Source organism: Pan troglodytes, chromosome 10, assembly GCF_028858775.2.
Source record: "Pan troglodytes isolate AG18354 chromosome 10, NHGRI_mPanTro3-v2.0_pri, whole genome shotgun sequence".
In the NCBI taxonomy this organism is placed as follows: domain Eukaryota; kingdom Metazoa; phylum Chordata; class Mammalia; order Primates; family Hominidae; genus Pan; species Pan troglodytes.
Genome location: NC_072408.2, coordinates 55,994,991 through 56,015,606, shown reverse-complemented (window position 1 = coordinate 56,015,606; position 20,616 = coordinate 55,994,991). Strand labels below are relative to the sequence as shown.

Here is a 20,616-nt window from a genome sequence, read left to right as displayed (position 1 = left end):
AAACAAAAAACCAAGGTTTGGGTAGCAAGTCTTGCCATGTGGGGGATTTGTAAGTCTGTGGCTAAAAGCCTAGGCATCAAAATTAAAAAGTTATGGCGAACTCAAAGAATATGTCCCATAAATGGCAAACTTCCTCCAAGAAGCTCTTGTATCCTTCCATGACAGGTGGACAGAATCCTCTCCAGGTGTCAAATTCAGCACACTGGGTATTTATTTAAGTGTTAGCAAAAGATATGTGCAGTTATTTGGCGATAAGGTCACAGGATGAGATTTATGTGGACTTTTTGTTCCAACTTTTATTTTCCTTTTTAATTGACTTATGTATATTTATCTTTATCTCCAATGGGTCTGTAGATATTAGTAACACATACAACATTGTTTTCTACTGTAGCATTATTAATAGTAACCTCATGGTATATTAGCCTGTGCCACCATGCCAAAAAAATTGAAACAGATTCATTTTATAGGAAATTAGTAAGAAAAAAAATGTTTAACCCGAATGGAAAGTTGTTTCAATTCACAGCATAATATTATATTCACTGTCAAGATGCTATGAATTACTGATGCTAAACACACTATTACCAGGATGTCAAATACTGGGGAAAAAAGAGGGGCTAATAGGGTTTTTACACATTTCTTTTTGTTTGTTTGTTTGAGATGGAGTCTCGCACTGTTGCCTGGGCTGGAGTGCAATGGCACGATCTCGGCTCACTGCAACCTCCGCCTCCCAGGTTCAAGCGATTCTCCTGCCTCAGCCTCCCGAGTAGCTGGGATTATAGGCGCCTGCCACCGCACTTGGCTAATTTTTTGTATTTTTGGTAGAGACGGAATTTCACTGTTGGCCAGACTGGTCTCGAACTCCTGACCTCATGATCCACCCGCTTTGGCCTCCCAAAGTGCTGGGATTACAGGCGTGAGGCACCGTGCCCGACTGTTTTTACACATTTCTAAGGTTGCATAAAAGTTTTATGATCGAATCTGACAGTCTTACAGTGCTCATGTTAATGATGTGTTTGTTAAATAACACAAGGCTGGCAAAAGGAGAAGAAAAGGCAGTGTAGTGAATACAAAATGAATTTTTATTGGAAATGAACTTTGAAGGGACTAATTTATGAGGGGCATACTGTTTCACAAAACTAGTGTCACCACCATCTACAGATGAAGCCACAATTTGTCAATTTGGATTTTGGGGAACTTCATCTGAAGAGGAAAATGTGAAACTATCACTATACAGAAAAAGAACCACATTGATCATATTCTTATGCTTGGTTTAACAATGTTCAAGAAGCAAAAAACAAAACAAAACAAAAACCAAAAAAAAAAAAAAAAGAAAAAGAAAGAAAGCTGGCAGTTTTTTTTTTTTTTTCCTGAAAAAAAAAAAAGTGATAGCATTATGGCAGTGGTTCTTAATGGAAGATGTACTGGCATCACCTGGGGAGCATTTCAAAACAACATGCCACTGTCCTGGTGAGGCTGACCGCTGGGAAGGGAAAACAGGTGACTTTAAGTACCTCTGCAGATGACCCTGGTTAAGACTCTTAATTGAGAAGTTTTTGTTTGTTTGCTTTTTAAGACAGAGTCTCCCTCGTCACCCAGGCTGGAGTGCAGTGGCACCATCTCAGCTCACTGCAACCTCTACCTCCTGGGTTCAAGTGATTCTCCTGCCTCAGCTTCCCGAGTAGCTGGGATTATAGGCACCCACGACCGCACCTGGCTAATTTTTTTTTGTATTTTTAGTAGAGCTGGGGTTTCAACATGTTGGCCGGGCTGGTCTCAAACTGCTGACCTTGGTGATCCGCCTGACTTGGCCTCCCAAAGTGCTGGGATTACACGCCTGAGCCACTGCGTCTGGCCTTAATTGAGAAGTATTAAAAAGAAAAAGTATAATGAACTAGAGGCATAGTCCCTTTTGTCAATTTCTACTCAAGCAGAGTCTAAAATATAGCAAGATCTGTATCAAAGAGGTAATATGCTAGGCATCATTAAATTCCTTGAATTACCTAATTGTACAAGTCATCTTAACAGAAAAACCATGTCTTTGATCCAAAGCAAGAAGAGCAAGGTTTGAAAGGAATAGAAAAAGAAGCTGTTGTGTCGTTGGTTTCATATTAACAATAACTCCTAAAGAACTGTGTTAGCTAAAAAAGGAAGGTCTGTATGGGGACAAGAGAAGCCTAAAGAATAGGTGGTTAGTCTGTGTGCCCTAGGAGAGGAGTGTGACTTATTTGGACCTCAGTAAGGAAACTAAGTAAGATGTAAGCGTAGGTGTAAGATGAAAGGCTTGAATTAGGTTACATTTAAGGCCTTCCAGCATGAATAGCTTGTGATTCTATGCTGGGATTAAAAGCCTGAAGAATGGAGAGATACTGCCCAATTGATTAGTAAACTACTAGTGGTTTACAAATAGATTATGAATTGCAAAGGTAGCTAGAGTCTTGATAAAGATCTTAGTTGTGAACAAGATGTTGCCCATGTCTATGGACTTAATTATCATGCATGGATAATAATTCTTCATTCTAGAACTCTCCTTCAACTACGGGCCAGTTTTCCCAAATACCTACTCAATATCCCAGCTGATGTTGATTCATGGACACCTGAGATTCCACATGTCCAAAATTGCACCCATGGTCTTACATCTTCCAATTGCTGCATCTTATTTTTATGATTTAGTCCACCTTTTTTCTCATGCAGAAATTGAGAACCAACCAAAGACTCCTTCCTCCTATGGCCACAATTAATTATTTATTTTAAATTTCCTATTGATTTTTCTCTCCTAATACACTGAGAATCTGTCTACCTGCTTATCTCCAATGTCACCACCATAATCCAGGCAACTGTCATCTCTCTCATAGACAACTGTAAAAAACCAGTCTCCCTACATGAACACATGCTCTTGGTGGCACCCACACCCACTCAGAGACAGTTTAGAATTCAAAATGTGGTCAAGGCACACCCCTGCTTAAAATTCTTCCATGGATTTACGTTCTTGGACTGAAGATCAAAAACCTCTGAGGCTCTACATGATTTGGCTCTGATCTGTCTTAATAGTCTTATCTGAATCTTCTCTGACCCCATAGTCATCTTCTTTCAGTTCCTTGCACTTGCCAGGTTCCTTCCTGCCTTGCAGGATCTTTGTACCTGCCATTCTTTCTGTGTGACATACTCCACTCTTCTTTTAAGAGCTCAGTACAAACATCCCATTCTCAAAGTAATCTTCTCTGAGTGCCATCATCCCAACCTCATCTTCTATTACAGGCTTTATTAATTCTAACAATGACTGTAATGTTTATTGAGTGCTTATTATGTGCCAAGCACTGTTTAAGGCATTTTCCATATGTTAATTTATCCTTACTATAATCCTATGGTAGGTGATCCATAATATATTTAGATGCATGAAGAAATAATAAGTGAATAAGATAAAAACCCTAGGGCAAGGCTACCTTGAAGTTCTACAACTGTATGCTTTAGGAAATATCTGTCTACTTTTAAATGTTTTATGATAGTGATTTACATATACTGAGATCACACTATAAATAATAATACGTCAAGTATTTGAGGGAAGCATACATAGGAAAGGTTTGATTCCTCAAATCTTGGCTAGCTCTTATGAGAAAATATTTTGAATTGGAAATGAAAGGAATAGAACATTAGTAATTTGAGAGTGTGGAACTGAAGGTCATATTGGAATTATGGGTGTGAAAAAAAGAAATATGTGTGTGAACTCTCATAAAGATATATGATTCAGATGATACTCATGCTAGCGTTATTTCTTCTAGCTGCAGCTGGGACCCTATGACAGCTTTTATACAGGTGGCCAAACATTTTCTATAGCAGCTTGCATCTGTCTTTATCTTTCTACACACTTTTATCTATTAAAAGCAGATCTAAAAGGTGTTTCTTTTTTAAATTTAATTTTAAGTTCCAGGATACGTGTGCAGGACGTGCAGGTCTGTTACATAGGCAAACATGTGCCATGGTGGTTTGCTGCACCTATCAACCCATCACCTAGGTATTAAGCCCCGCATGCATTAGCTATTTATCCAAAAGCTCTCCCTTCCCCCACCACTGCCCCCTAACAGGCGCCAGTGTGTGTAGTTAGTTCCCTTCCTTGTGTCCCTATGTTCTCATTGTTCTGAAAGACATTCTTTAATACATTCAGTCCAGAGAATCGAATCAGGCCTTGGAAAATACATTATCAATCAAAAACTTAAAATATCCTAAAAAGGAGATGTCCTGATTGAAAATTATTTAGGGTTGTCGATCTCTTGAATCTCAAGTCATTAGGGAGCTCTAACCTACAATATTTTTGGCCTGGTATGCAACCAATATTTATTGAATTAAAATCAAGAAGAATCATTGTTCTTTAACCATTTACTTTCTTAAATCTTCTCTAGTAAGAATGAACTGCATACTCATCACTGTGGTCCATAGATTTCTACAAGTGGACATGCTGAGTCAATGGACACAGGCACTTAACTTTTATTAGGCAGAACCATATCACTTTCTAAAATGAAGAACAATTTATGCTCCCACTAATAGAATAGAATATGATGTTATTAAGATATTAAACTACTTCTCCTTTAAAATCTGTTTCATTTGCTAAATTTTCCTATACGGATCACTCCATGGGGAAAGCATACTATCTACATTTACAAAGTGAACTTCAGTCATCTTAAGGTATTATGTGATATTTTTCCTGTTTGTCTTAAGGAAAGGGGAAATGTATACAGATGGTTTTTATTCTTAATTATTGTGTATGCATAATAGTGGACCATATTTATGGGGTACATGTCATATTTTAATACAAGTATACAATGTGTAATGATCAAATCAGGGTAATGGGGATATTCATCACCTCGAGCAATTGTCACTTGTTTGTGTTAGGAACATTCCAATTCTACTCTTTTAGTTATTTTAAAATAACTAATACAGTCAATTACTGCTCAGCTGGTAGAGCAGAGGATTATAGATGGTTTTAACCATAAAAACCCAGTAAGGGGACTGCAGCCATATTTTACAAAATCACTTAGACTATAAATACATACTGTCAAATTCCCACAAAGCCTAATATGTTACGCATACAATAAATAATTGTTTTTCATATCCACTGACTCCCGAAAGACACCTAAAATTTGGTTCTATCTTCACAAATGGCTGCTTATTTTTGTAATAAGAATAAAGGTAGGCTGTATCACTTCTCTTACCTCATTAAAATTGAATATTAAAATACGAGTTAGATGATAATACCTTACATCATAAGGATTAACAGACTGATGATCATAAACTGCTGTGCAGTGAGATATACTTGGGCAATAAATATTTTTATTTAAACTTTAAAGTCAATGTCAGGAAAACTATTTCATTATGTAAATCATTAAAAACTTACAGTCATTCCTTTCCTATATCAGAAGTTCAAAGAACTTTTTCTAATAATTTTTAGGTGATTTTCTGACTTTAGTTGACCTAACAGTATTTCTGAACAATACATCTACATCAGACATTAGATCTGGAGAATATTCTATGATTCTCAAATGACAGTAATTTTTAAAATACTTTTTCAAAGTAACTGTGTTAAAAACACGTAAGTAAAATATCCATCAAGAAAAAGAAAAGTAGAATATGCATTTCTAGCAATTGAGGCAGATGTCCAAATAAAGATGCTATGGTTAACTTCTACTATGAAGACACCCTTAAGTCTTCTTAGAACAATAAAAAGACTATGAAAGTCAGTAAGCCAATAATAAACAAACGTATCAGTAAAATAAAAGTTGTGCTATGATGCCTATTTTCCAAAGGCACATAGATCACAATTTGGAACCAATATATCTTCCTCACTGTTGTAATGAACAGCCACCATAAATTCATGCTCAACTGGATGCTCTAAATGAATACCAAGTGGAGTTTAGGGTAAATGTTTTAATTTCATATAGGGTTGTATGAGTTAATAAATCATTTACTCATTGATTTGAGACTTGCGTCCATCTATTTCAAGCTAAAGGAATATACATTTTTGTTAAGGCTAGGTCTTATTCTATCTATATGTTTTAAAGGGATTGCTAGACTTTACGGTGGCTAAAGTCCAGTTTAAAACTTTGAAGCTCTGCTGCCAAATATATTAATCGATGTGTCCAATCACTCAAAGTTTCATTTATGTGTTCTCAGTCCATCTATCCATTTATCTACTTTTCGATCTATTTATCACATAGTGTGTACACTGTTAGATTTAATGAGCTCTTAGCCTGCAGCTAGCCATTAGAACATTTTGTTTTCTTTCACCATCACTTTTTACTTCCTGATCCTCTGAAAGAGCCTCAGTACTGAGGGAAAACTTTCCTTCTGTTTAAATGAATAAGAGGATAGCCATGCAAATCAGTACAAATTGTCAGAATATTCAGAGGGCATGTGCATCTTGTAAAAGTTTGATTACTGATTAAAGTTATTTACTTTGCTTGGAACACAGAGGTGACTGAATTGTATATGACCTAAATATACAGAAAATATACAGAAAATAGCTTTTCTGTATTCCTGCTTAGATTCAGTATCAATCCCTAATTTTAATTTCCAGAGAAACATCACCAAGATTGTGTCTAACAACCCACTCTCTCCTTAATTCCTTACACTCACACATCTGCACAAGCTATTCCTCTTCCTGGGGGCCCCTCTCTACCACCTTTCCCATTTTCTTCCCTTCTTACATAAGCCTGGATGCCCAGCAAGCTCCTACTCATCTCTACAACTTTAAAAAAGTTAAAAGCAAGCAAAAAAGTTACCAGAGTCATGTAAAGGAAGAAGAACATAATGAAATCTCACCTGTATCTTGTGCAAGTGGCGTTCTGACCTGACGGAGCTATTGGCTTAAAAGTGATGCGTGGGGAAACTTGGGCTGATAGCACAAATCCCAAGGCAAGAATAATGAGTGCTACGGTGGTACCTTAAAAAAAAAAGTTTTATATTAGAGAAGAGTTGACAATATTATTTTAAGGCAGACTGGGTTTGGTAAAAACAAACCAAAAAACAAAGAAACAAACAAAAACTCCTGAAAAAAAATACCGTGCTCTAGTGCTCTATCTTCACTGGATTTTTAAAAAGTACTCCCAATGTATAAACAAATTATCAGAACTATTCACTAGCACGTTCATTGTGAGACATGATGAGAGTGAAATTCAAAGCAAATACATTTGCTAGCCAAATAGTAAATTGGTAATGATTTTTTAAAAGAAACCACGCACACCTAGTATTGCTGAAAATCTCAAAATCAATTAATGTGACATTATTGAGTGCCTAACATATCAAGAAGCATGAAAGACAATAGATTTCCATCAAGTGTTCCTTTTGGTGCCAAGAAAATTCTTCTAATGACATTCAATCATGTAAGACTTAAATTGGTAAACCTTTTTAGTTTAACAAATGAGTTATTTCTAAAGCAGTTGAAAGAGCATGTTTTATTAAAATGGAGTAGCATTTTTTGAAGACTTTAAAGTACCAGAAATAATATATCACATGTATTCTTTTTTCTTTCCTGTTGGTATTTGAAAGTGAAATATTTGTTTTGGTGTTAACATATAGGAATGGTGATTAAGTATATCACTTAAAAGAATAATTTTTGTGTCCCTTATAGACATCCTAATGGTAAATAAGACATTTTTCAAGTTTCTGACTATTGTTTGAGCCACAGACATTGTGAGGGTAAACGAAAAGGGTCATGGGAAGAATGGAGAAAGAAAATATGATGGAATACTATGCAGCTGTAAAAAAGAATGAGATCATGTCCTTTGCAGCAACATGGATGGAGCTGGAAGCCATGATCTTTAGCAAACTAACACAGAAATAGAAAACCTAATGCTGCATGTTCTCATTTAAAAGTTGGAGCTGCATGATAAAAACACATGGATACAATGAAGGGAACAACAGACACCAGGGATTACTTGAGGGTAGAGGGTGGGAGAAAGGAGAAGATGAAAAAACTACTTATTGAGTAGTGTGCTTATTATCTGGGTGACAAAATAATCTGTACACCAGACCTCTGAGATATGTGTTTACTTATATAACGAGCCTGCACATGTACCCCTGAAATTAAAAGTTAAAAAAGAGAATATGGCTGTTTTAGTTTGTACAACTTATTTGAATGAGACAAAATAAGTTTAAAACATGGAATTTAGGAGGGCAGTTTAGTAGTGGTTAAGGTTTTATTAGTTAAGCTTGGAGGGAATTTAAATTATGAACAAAAATATTCAAAATAGATGTTAAAAAGAACATTGAGAAGCATCGTGGAAGTACAACACGGTTATATAATAGTTGAGATGTTTTTGTTTAAGACATAGTAGGTGTGTGAAGCCAGGCATTATGGGTACAGAGGTGACCTTGGGATCAGATGACTGTAGTTTTTAGCTAGCTTTGCTGTTTCCTGACTCTGTGATCTTGGATAAAGGACACAACCTTTCCATAATTCAATGTTGTCTTTTGTAAAATAGGGCTTAGTGAAAATACTCACCTTACGGGCTCACAGTGAATTTTAAATGTCATAATGTATTTGAAAGATTTTTTTTTTTTGAGACGGAGTCTCGCTGTCGCCCAGGCTGGAGTGCAGTGGCGCGATCCCGGCTCACTGCAGGCTCCGCCCCCCGGGGTTCACGCCATTCTCCTGCCTCAGCCTCCGGAGTAGCTGGGACTACAGGCGCCCGCCACCTCGCCCGGCTAATTTTTTGTATTTTTAGTAGAGACGGGGTTTCACCGTGTTAGCCAGGATGGTCTCGATCTCCTGACCTCGTGATCCGCCAGCCTCGGCCTCCCAAAGTGCTGGGATTACAGGCGTGAGCCGCCGCGCCCGGCCGAAAGATGTTTTAATGCTATGACATATTAGTTATTATGCTATGATTATTATTACAAGCAGCAGCAGCCGCCACAGCAAGCCTTCAAAATAACAGAACAAAGTTGAAGGATGGGGAGGATTAAAGAAAGGTCAGAAGTCTATTTTGCAAAACCAGGCCAATAATGCGATAAAACTAAAATCACAGTTTGTTTAACTACTGTTGGCTTAAAATTCAAACCAGAACTAGGAATAGTTTGAGCCATTACTTTTCTCAAAAGACTATCAAGCCTCATATTGGAAAACAGAAAAGAGATATAATAGGTCTGTTATGAAGATCATACCTCTCTCCTAAAACAAAACAAAACGAACCATGAGATTTACTGTCTGTCCATCAAAAAATCTGAGTCCCTATTTTCCCAAATTACATCCATATCTTATTGCCATGCAACAGGTAAGATTTTTTTAAATCAGGAAACTTTGATATATTAAGATGTGAAGGAAAGATGAGTCTCTTCTTTCATAACACTCATTAAATAACCTGTCTCCATGAAAATGGTAAACTCTAAGATGGTATGCCTAGCACATATCCAGTAAGGTCCAATTCTAGTGCCTGGCATATAAAGATTCAAATAAATATTGGTTGAATGGATGGGCCACCATACTATACATTTTTGCAATGTTGGCTATTTTTGAAAAAAACAAAAACAAAAACAAAAAAAACTGTTAAGACCATCCAATTACAGTCATGAGGTTAGTATGGTACAACTATCCTAAATGAGAGTTCTGCAATATGGATAATATGACTCTACATCTATCTCTTAAGGTCCAACCAACCTAAAAATTATGAGAAATAAACTATTCCGTATATAGAAAATTCCTAAATAGGTAAAAGTTAACTCTTCTTAAGCCAAATTTATTTTATTTTGGCCCATTTTGGAGGAAAATATTTTAAAAGCCAGCATTATACTCTTTTGTTATTATATATAGTGATGTTTCTCAATCCTGGCTTCCTGTTGGAAGCAAATGCCTGGATGTACCCCAACCTCTGAATCAGAGTCTCCAGAAGATCAGTACAAAATATCTGAGTTTTAAAGCGTTCCACAAGTGGTTATGATGCCAAGACAGGGCTAAAACCCCTATGACATGATAAGCTCCTTACAAGAAGGAAATGGTATCTTAAACGACTTTATTTATAAAATAAATTTTTAAGTAATCACTTAGTCCTATCATCTACTCATATACACTATTAAAGCATAAAACAACTTGAATTACCTTTTTACTTATATTTAGTTAGTTACAGATGTTTTATCAGTCCCTTGTTAGTATTTAAAATCAATCTGGTTATTGTCAAGTTATTCATTATTACAACCTGGATTTGAGTCTAATACAAGAAGGCTTTGGATGAAAGAATTTTATCTGGTGTACTGTGTAGTTTTGGCATGTTCTTTATGTTTCAAGAGAAGAGTCTCTCTTAACCAAATACAGTATTAGATTTTGGAATTTTGATATAATTTGGCAAATAAAAATATTCTCCACAGGAAGTGAAAAGTGCTGAATAAATAGCATTATTAAAAATATCTAATGTAATAATCAGTACCAGGTACAGTGTTTGGCTTATTAGTAAATACTCAAAAAAACAAAATAATTTCCCTTCCCATGACTCTACCAGAGCAGTAGTTCTCACACTTTGTGTGCATAAGTATCACCTAGGGAATGTGTCTAAAGTGCACATATTTCAAGTCTCATTTTCAGAAATTCTAGTTTAGTAGATCTGGGTTAAGGCCCAATAATCCATGTTTTAAAATAAGTATCCTTGGCAATTGTGATGAAGACCGTCTGTGAGTGAAGTTTTCAGAAATATTACACTACCAAAATACATGAGGGGGGAAAAACACAATCTTTCTGGCTTTCTGATTCATTACCAATAAAGCTACATAGATCCAAATCTTCCAATATTAAAGAATCAAGAATTTGTCATTAAATTTGTAATATTTACCAGAAAAGTCCAGTTCTCTGAACAAGCTTTGAAAATACAAAAAGTCAAACACCAAAAATGTCCTACATTTAAGATTATTCATGGACTACATATTTTGTACTTCTTTGTATAAAGAGTTCCTTTTTCCAGGCTTACATATTTTTTATTTGTAATCATTTTAAAAGAATGAATATCTAACAAAAAATCATCTTGATATAACATTTTTCACTATTTTTAGTCCAATATAATAAAATAAATCATAATAAGAACACAAAATAGGGAACGATACTGAATCAAAGGTTAAAAATTCGAGGCTATAGCCAATTTAAGAAATTTAACATAGAACAGTATGTTAGTACTATTAAAATGTCAAGTATATATCTACACATAAATGAATAAAACAAAAACACACTGAAATAAAAATACAACTAACACAGAATCAGTATAGGAATGTGAAAGAAAAATCAATTGTGAGTGAGGGTCACACTGGAGTAATACTAATGTGTTAACAAGGTTGTTGAATGGTACTTCTTATTCTGAAGGTGTCCATTGGTCATTATCTTCTAGTAGGACCTATTTAATCACTGAAACAGCAGAACCACATGAATGGCACCATTTACTATGTGTACAGGTAAAAGAGGAGACCTGTGAGGCTTGTGACAAGAAACCAGGACTTCTACCTCTCAAACCATTGTAATATCCACTGTATCACTTTAATTGGCCACATAATAAGGAAATCAAATAGACTGTGTCTCTCAAGCTAAGGAATCACTGTATAGTGTTTGTAGTGGACAGAACTGAGGCTTTGGTGGGTTTCAGCTGCAAAGAGAACAAGGCAGGAAAGAAAAGTGCCTATAGGTTGCTCATGAGAAGCAGACCCTGAAATCCCTTGGTGTTTCCCGAGGAATTGTCTTAATACTTCCCCTTAACAGTCAGGGATGGCTCTGGAAATCCTTGGGCAGAAGACCTACACTGAGAGGGAAACATGACATAGGCCAGAAGAGTTCAGGAAGATTCCTAGATTATGACGATGGAGGCTGCTTTTGCACTAAGTTTGTTCAAGCAACAAAGGCTCACTCTTTGGTAACAATAATGCTGTGACAGCTAAAATGCTCAGAGCCCTTTACTCTCTGTGTCAGGTAGTATTTGAAATCCTATACATCTGTAAATGTGTTAAATCCTCATTACATCTCTGTGAAGTAGGGATGATAATTAATCCCCATTCACACATGAGGAAATAGAACCTTGCCCAAAGTCACACTATTCAAATCCAAACAGTCTGGAGCTCTGTATCAATAAGGGCTCAAAAATCCTACAGAACTGATAAGAAAGTGTTTTATTGGAATACCAAATGAAGGAACGAACACAGGTTGCTAGAAATAATGTTTAGTCAGTTTTCCCCAGATCTCAAAGGCCAAATCCCAAATTGAAGAAGCAATTAAGTTCTATTTAAAAAATAGACTTCGTGAGGTAGCAATATACTGGAGTTCTATTTAAAAAGAAGGGTGTCATCCATTAAGAATATTTAAAAGCAGCTATTATCTCTTCTTAGCATTCATCTGAAAATCAAGGGTCAGCAAATCCAATTTCCAGCCCACTGTGGAAATTTATTTTTAACACATCACTGCCTGATAGTAATCTATCCTTTCGTTGAGAGTTTACTATCCTAATGATTCAGTCCATTTCATTGCTGGATAGCTCTGATTATTGGGGATATTTTTCTTATATTAAGTAAAAATCTGTGTCCTCATAACATCTACTATCTGCTAAAATAAAATACCTGGTAGGCTTCTGCCTTTAGTCTGTTCTCCAGGCTATATACCTCTGGTTTCTTCAACAGGTTTTTAAACATGGTTTTGAAACCTTTACTTGTCCCTCACTTTTATTCATTTACCTACTGTCTTAGTTCAGTATATATCCTGGCTGTTGGCAATCATGTTTGCCCCTTAATCAGACAATCTCTCACCTTTCCCTCCAGCACTGATACTGTGGTTCAGCACACATTATTGGATTCAAGGGCTCCCACTGCTTAGGCAAGAACAGGAGGTGAAAGCGTTCTACTCTTCATTCTGGAATGAGGGTCAGGAGAGGGTATGTATTTCTGATAACTGGGTTTGGAACTTAGAATGTATTTTCTCATCAAATCTGGGATGAGTGACTGAAACAGTTCTATTAGATCAATGTTTTCAATACAATTTGGTTAAAATAGAATTTAGTTAATGCTGCCCTGGAAACTGTATTTTAATGGATAAATGCATTCTCACTCCAAATAAACTTATAAAGGAGTTATTAGAGTATAGCTAATTGATACATAGGAATGTACTTGCATATTTGAAAAAAATTAGAAAATTATACCATGCAGCCATGTAAAATCAATGTTAAAGATGTGGGTCTCATCCTATCAATGAAACAGTCCTTGTGTACAGTGAAATAATAAATAAAATGGGCAGAATTTAAACACAAAAGATACTTGGGAACTAAAAAAAAGGTTTTGCTTTATTTCGCTATCATAGAAAATACATTTAACCAACCAGAATTTACCCTGGAATTTAGGCCTGTTTCAAACACAAAAGAGTCTGTCCCTGCTTTGTGAAGAAATTACATGGTTCTAATATTCCACTGCTGAAAGAGCTTTGAAAAAAAAATGCTCCAAATTTAATTCCACTGTATTTCAAATTTAAAAATACATGTTAAAAAGTGAGTTTCTGAATCCAAAGTTTTTAGTTTTTCAAAAAAGGATAGAACAAAAAACAATTTTTTTTTACTTTTGTACCTTTGAGTGGAACTCAAGTAACAGAAAAATGTTACCCTCAGTAGATCCAAATTATTCTTGCAGTTTGTTTCTACTCATTCTAGTTTCTAGTCACGTAGCGTAACAGTTGTTAAAAGCTCTTTTTTTTTTCTTTTTTGGTCTAGAAGAACTCTAATTTTTTTGTTGTTTGGCTGAGAAACCAATATTAGAAGTGGTGTAAGTATTGTATTTTTGAAGGTTAAACTTGAAGTTATTAGGAAATGAAGTTTATAATTGAATTCTTTATCCAGCCACCTACCTGCTAAACTACCAAAGGTAAGCTTTCTGCGGCCCACCTTCTCAACAAGCCAGACTCCCACAAGTGTGAAAATGAAATTTGTGAAGGCTGTAACTGAAGCCAGCCATATTGCAAGTCTATCATCTTCAACACCAGACATCTGCAGAATGGTTGCACTGTAGTACCTGCAAAACAATGAATAAAACAATTGCTATTGATAGTTACCCAAAGAAACAGGGTTATTTTAATAGAAAAAGATGTATTCAATTTGAAAAAAATATAAGGAGAACTACAGTAATAACATCAAATTAACGTGGGAATTCATGCAAGCTGTTGAAAAGATCACAATATAAAGACTATGTTCAAATAAATTTATTTTGGAGTTTGTATAATCAAGAAAAGGCACCTGAGCAAATAGATAAGGTTGAAGGCTTCCAAAGTGATGCACATCCCACAACTAGGGACAGTGAAAGCTGGTAGTTTCACTAAAACTGTATCACTTTAATTGGCCACATAATAAGGTTATGTTATATTAAGCTCCAAGTCCATGGAATGAATCAGAAGTCATCATACACTGTGAATTAATGTCCTTAAAAGACTGCCATAAGAGAATGTAATATAGTGGTAAAAATCTGGGACAAGTGAAGGAACGCCTCAAAAAAGACACAATGAGTAAGACAGTGTCAGAATGTATCTAGCATTGTGTAAAAAGATGAGAAACTGACATGAGACCCATGAGAATCATTTATGTTTCCTGAAAAAGGGTACTCTGGTGAGCTAAGTCTCTAGCATGATTAAGCTCTGTAGACTCATTTCGTGCTAAGTGAACTCACTGGAGACTGGCTTTTAAAAGACCATAATGCCAGTTTGTTGATGCACAATGGAAGATATGTCTGGCACATTTAAGGATGACAAGTTTCTCACAAGACATTTCTTTTCTGGTGGAAACATTAATAGCTAAACCAGCTGATTATTTTAAAGTTAACCTGAAAACAAAGAAAACAAAGTACTGCTGGTGAGTCACTGATGAAATGTGATAGAATTCAAATCTTAAATACACATTCTGAACCATGGCTTTGCTCAGCTTTTCAAGCCATTCTAAAACAAGTTAGCTTTACTCACATCAGACAGTGGTCATCCAAGCAATATGTTAAATCAGGCTGAATATTTCCATAGTTAAAAATCTACAGTTTCTGAATATTTATCAATACCTTCATAATATTTCAAAAATCAAATCTGTTTTGAATACGTTTAAGTCTCATTGATTCATCAATGGCTTCTGTCTACTATTTTTTAAACTAATGATGATGGTTCTTATGTAAAATTTTAATACCAACATGGACTCATTCATCTTGAGAAAAAGTGTTTTCCTTTTTTAAATTAATAAACCAAACCTATAAATTAACTATGTAGCATGAAGGATGTGTTTTACTGATCACACTAAAAAGCTGCCAACCATTTTAAGACTGAATTCTGACAGCTGTTGCAAAAAGAGAAATTCCCAGCAGAATTATTCCCATCATCATGAAAACTGCGAATGTTTTGCAGACTGTAAAGTGATGATAACAATTATGAAAACAATTCATTCCATTTGTGCAGTGTTTTATAGTTTCCAAGTTCTACCATATACATTTTCATAAAGACCTGTATGGCAATGTCAAACCCTACATGTAATCACTAAGAAATTAACATAAATACCAAATCTAAAAAGGCAGAAAACAGAAATATTGAAAGAAAATTCAAATATTTAAAGCCAAAAGAATTTGACATGTGTCATTCTACTAAGTTTCAGAATCTTCACAATAATTTAAGAATAAGAATAGTTATATTGTGCAAAATAATTCTTCCATATAGAGGCAGGGGAAAATTAAAACAGAAGCTATTTTGATGCTTTCATTTTCAATAAAATAAAACAATGAAATCACAAGTGTTAAATGAAGGGATAGAAAGGAGAGTAGTATAAAACAGAATAAGTTGTCTAAATTTTATTTAAAATGAAAAAAGTTCCATAGCTATACAAAGTATTTTAGGTACTTAAGTCATAGAGTCAGAATGCAACCAAAAACTGACCTGGGATTCAGAAACCTGCATTCTAACAGCACCTCCGTGTCTTCTGGCCAGGTTAGGTAACATAATCACTTGTACACTGAATATTTATTTATTAAGTACCTAGTGTATAAGCTATGTGAATTACTAAGATCCCACAGATATGTTATTAAATCCTGTTGCTGCCCTCAAGAAGCTCATAGTTTAATTTAAAAGAATGAAATGGAAAGACAATATTTTAATATCACGACACGTAAAAGCAACAGTGAGGCATAAAGGACAGAGCAAATAATTTATTTGCTGTAGAATATTTCTTGATTTTCCAGGGAATTAATGTTAGGGTTGTGCCTTGTCATAGAGGTTTGCCAGCAGGTCTGACGATCTGGGAGGGCACTGGAGGTCACTGAAATGACACATCTGAAGGACTAAAGTGCAAAATGGTACGCTGGGTTCACAGACATAAGTACTTCACCTTGATTGAACACAGAATGCATACAAATGAGGGGCCGGGCACGGTGGCTCACACCTGTAATCCCAGCACTTTGGGAGGCCAAGGCGGGTGGATCACCTGAGGACAGGAGTTCAAAACCAGCCTGGCCAACATGGTGAAACCCCATCTCTATTAAAAATACAAAAAATTAGCTGGGCATGGTAGCGGGCACCTGTAATCCTAGCTACTCAGGAGGCTAAGGCAGGAGAATTGCTTGAACCTGGGAGGCGAAGATTGCAGTGAGCCAAGATCACACCATTGCACTCCAGCCTGGGCAACAAAAGCAAAACTCCATCTCAAAAAAAAAAAAAAAGAATGCATACAAATAAGAAGTATGATGTAAGGCTATAGCAGAAGCTTCTGTTATGGAGGGGACTTGAATGTAATGCTCTATGTTTGGACTTTGTATTGTAGGCAATGGGAAATCACAAAGCGGAGTTTAAAGAGAAATAACAGGATTAAATCTGTTCTATGAAGACATTACTCTGGTGAGAGCCAAGTGGGTGAACTGGAGGCCGACTGAACTAAAGGTTCTGAAGCCTATTTCAAATCATTATACTGGCAACAGGCAATTGCAGATTATCTGGATTAATGGAAAACAGTAAGGGGAGGAGCTGAAATTCACTGACAGCCTTGTATCTCCCTCTGAGCAAGAGCTGCGACTTCAGCCCACACTAAATTTTGTCCTGTACAGACTGCCTTGATTTTCATCTTCCTTTCTCTAACCCTGGTAAATATATTAGTTTGTGTTGCTGCCATGACAAATTACCACAAGGTTAGTGACTTTAAAACAAAACACATTTATTATCTCACAGCTCTGTAGGTCACGAATCTGACAAGTGTCTCACTTGGGGGTCAAAAATCACAGGTGTCAGTAGAGCTCTGTTCCTTCCTGGAAGCTCCAGGGAAAAATCATTTCCTTGTCTTTTGCAGCTTTTAGAGGTCTCCTAATTCCATGGCTGGTGGCCCCCTTCCTCAGTCTTCAAAGCCAACAATGATTTGTCAAGTCCCTCTCATGCTACTTCACTATGACCTTTGCTTTGCCTCCCTTGTGACTATATTGGCTCCACTCAGAAAATCCAGAATAATCTCCCTAATTAAGGTAAACTGATTAGCACATTTAATTCAGTCTGCACCTTAATTTCCTTTTGCCATGTAATGCAACATATTCACAGGCTCTGGGAACTAGGATGTTTGTATGTCCTTGGGGGGACCATTATTCTGGCTATCACAGTAAACGTACTAATAAGCAGTAAAATCAGCAAAAGCCAACTGTTATAATGAGAAGGAAGGAATGAAAGACAAGGACATCTATTTAAAAGGTAATCAGTTCTAGAAAAATCAGGCATAACTACATTCTCTTTCACAGGGCAGGACATGATATATCTAGGTCAGAACTATTCACAAACTTAATTTTAAAAGTCAGGTCATGGTCTTATGGGGAGATACATTTAACTTACAATTACAAAGTACATTCCAATGTTTTCATAAATAATGATGTCAGCCAACCATTTAAGTAATGGGCTACCTACCACTGAGTTTACAATCTTCTAAACCTTTATGCAGTAGTTTGCATTTTCAAGGGACTGTATTCATTCAAAAGTTGCACAAAGGCATAAGGGAACCCTCTTATGCATAAAAGAACAATATGAACAACTGAAAAAGGCTTTCTTTCCTTTTTAGACTCAAAGCAGGCATACCTTCTCCTTTCAAAGTCATTTTATAATATCTATCAGACAAACTATCATCTTCTTCAAAGATTCCCTGGGCCAACTTTGGTCATCTCACACATACCATCTCTTCCCCAGAGTGAAGTTGAAAGGTTTGCAACTCTCTGTAGACATTTAAGAACAGCCAAGGCTGGAAATCTACGTGCATTGCTATCTTAGAGATTATGTGACACTCAGCTTCCAGTCCTGAATTTTAAATCTGACTCACACAAAACAGAAACATATAGGCTTTGGAAATGACAATCTATCCTAATGCTGACTTTTAACTAGCAATAAAAGACTAAACATGAATACTTCATATGCTTAACAAAATACATCTACTAAGTTCCTATTTGAACAACGCATTTCCTAGGAATTTCTGAAAAAGCTAACTTTTTTACTATTACTTGCATTATAGAATTAACAGTAAAATAATTGTCTGCTGGTTTATTGAATTTATCTACCGTAAATTTTTGAGAAGAAATTAAGAATAATTATATTAAAAAATACCTGATAGACTTACTAAATTAAAAATTAAAGACTGATAATAGAGAGGTAGAACATGAAGATAATTATATGAAAACCTTAGCGACATAGACACTATGAGTTAGCTCTAAAATTCCTGGCAGCCAAGGCAAAATAGTAAATATTTTAGAAAATTTTAACTGTTTGACAAAATAAAATGTATCAGCTCATAATACAGACAATTTTTTTCTGGCATGGGACTATAAAGACGTTAATTTCATAAATAAAAGGGATATGGAACATACTCTTCCTGACAAGAGCCAGTCTAAGTAGGACAAATTAACTGCTGACTTACTCAACAGTCTTATAGGCCATATTCATATTGTGATATAGGACAAGTTACATGAGAAAGTATGGAGTAGTTTATTGACTGTAAGACCTTAAATATTTCCATTATCTAAGTTATGTTCTTTAGCTCTTTTAGTTCCTAGTGCTATAAATATATATTTTTTGGTACCATATGCCAAAGTACATTGACTACAGAGAATTTAGAATGCCATTACATTAAAAGAGGTTCTTTTAACTAAAAATAATTATATTTTCCTATTGGGAGACTGTTTGTATACTCAAAAACAAGGATAACTGTATTAGTCTGCTCTTATGCTGCTATAAAGACACATCTAAGACTGGGTAATTTATAAATAAAAAGAGGTTGAATGGACTCAGAGTTCCACATGGCTAGGGAGGCCTCACAATCATGGTAGAAGGCAAAGGAGAGCAAAGGTATGTCTTACACGGTGGCAGGCAAGAAAGAATATGCAGGGGAACTACCCTTTACAAAACCATCAGATCTCATAAGACTTACTCCCTATCACAAGAACAGAATTGGAACCCTCCCTCCATGATTCAATTACCTCCCATTGAGTCCTTCCCATGAAATGTGGGTATTACAGGAGCTACAATTCAAGAGGTGATTTGGGTGGGGACACAGCCAAACCGTATCAATAACTATCACAAGGGCATCCACTTAAATGTTAGTTCTAGAACAATTTAGGCAATAACTATATTCTCTTTCATAGGGCAGAAGATGACATATTTAGATCAGAATAATCCACAAACCTAATTTTTAAAAGTCAGGTCATGGACTTGTGGAAAGATACACTGAACTTACATTTAAAAACATGTGAATTCCAATGTTTACAGAAATAATATCAGCCAACCATTTAAGTAATGGGTTACCACTATATTTACAATCTTCTAAACCTTTATGCAGTAGTTTGGATTTCTTCTCAAAAAATACATCATATTTTCCATCTGATATAATTTGGATATTCATCCCTGCCCAAATCTTATGTTGAAATGTAATCCCCAGTGCTGAGGTAGGGCATGGTGGGAGATGTTTGGATCATGGAGGTGGATCCCTCAAGGTTTGGTGCTAAATCATGAGATTTGGTCATCTAAAAGTGTGAGGTACCTCCCCTGACCCACTCTCCTACTGCTTGCTCCTGCTTTTGCCATGTGATGTGTCTGCTTCTCCTTTGCCTTCTGCCATAATTGCAGGCTTCCTAAGGCCTCCCAAGAAGCTAAGCAGATGCCAGCACCACTCTTCCTCAAAAGCCTACATAGGAGTAAGCCAATTATACCTCTTTTCTTCATAAATTACCAAGTCTCAGGTATTTATTTATAGCAATGCAAGAACAGCCTAATACAGAAAGTTGATACCAGGGGTGGAGCATTGCTATAAAAATACCTGAAAATGTGAAAGTGACATTGGCACTGTGTAATGGGCAGAGGTTGGAAGAATTTGGAGGGCTCAGAAGACAGGAAGATCAAGAAAAATTTGGAACTTTTAAGAGACCGACTAAATGGTTGTGACCAAAATGCTGATAGTGATATGGACAGTGAAGTCTAGACTGCTGAGGTCTCAGGTAGAAATGAGGAACTTATTGGGAACTGTAGCAAAGGTCATGTGTATTATGCCTTAGCAAAGAACTTGGCTGCTGTCTGTTCATGTGTCAGGGGTCTGTGAAAGCTTGAGCTTGAGATTGATTACTACGGTATCTAGTAGAAGAAACTTCTAAGCAACAAAGCAT

At 36.0% G+C, this 20,616-nt stretch overlaps 1 protein-coding gene across 2 annotated transcripts in view; it reads right to left on the bottom strand.

Moving 5' to 3' along the window:
- SLC2A13 (solute carrier family 2 member 13) overlaps positions 1 to 20,616 on the bottom strand; it is a 337,234-nt gene that overhangs the window by 97,903 nt on the left and 218,715 nt on the right. For both annotated transcript variants that reach the window (XM_522353.9, XM_016923641.3), the window contains exons 5-6: positions 13,835 to 13,998; positions 6,811 to 6,931 (exon numbers count right to left, since the gene is read on the bottom strand). In XM_522353.9, the coding sequence (XP_522353.3) occupies positions 6,811 to 6,931; positions 13,835 to 13,998 (285 nt within the window). The remainder of the gene's footprint in view (positions 1 to 6,810; positions 6,932 to 13,834; positions 13,999 to 20,616) is intronic.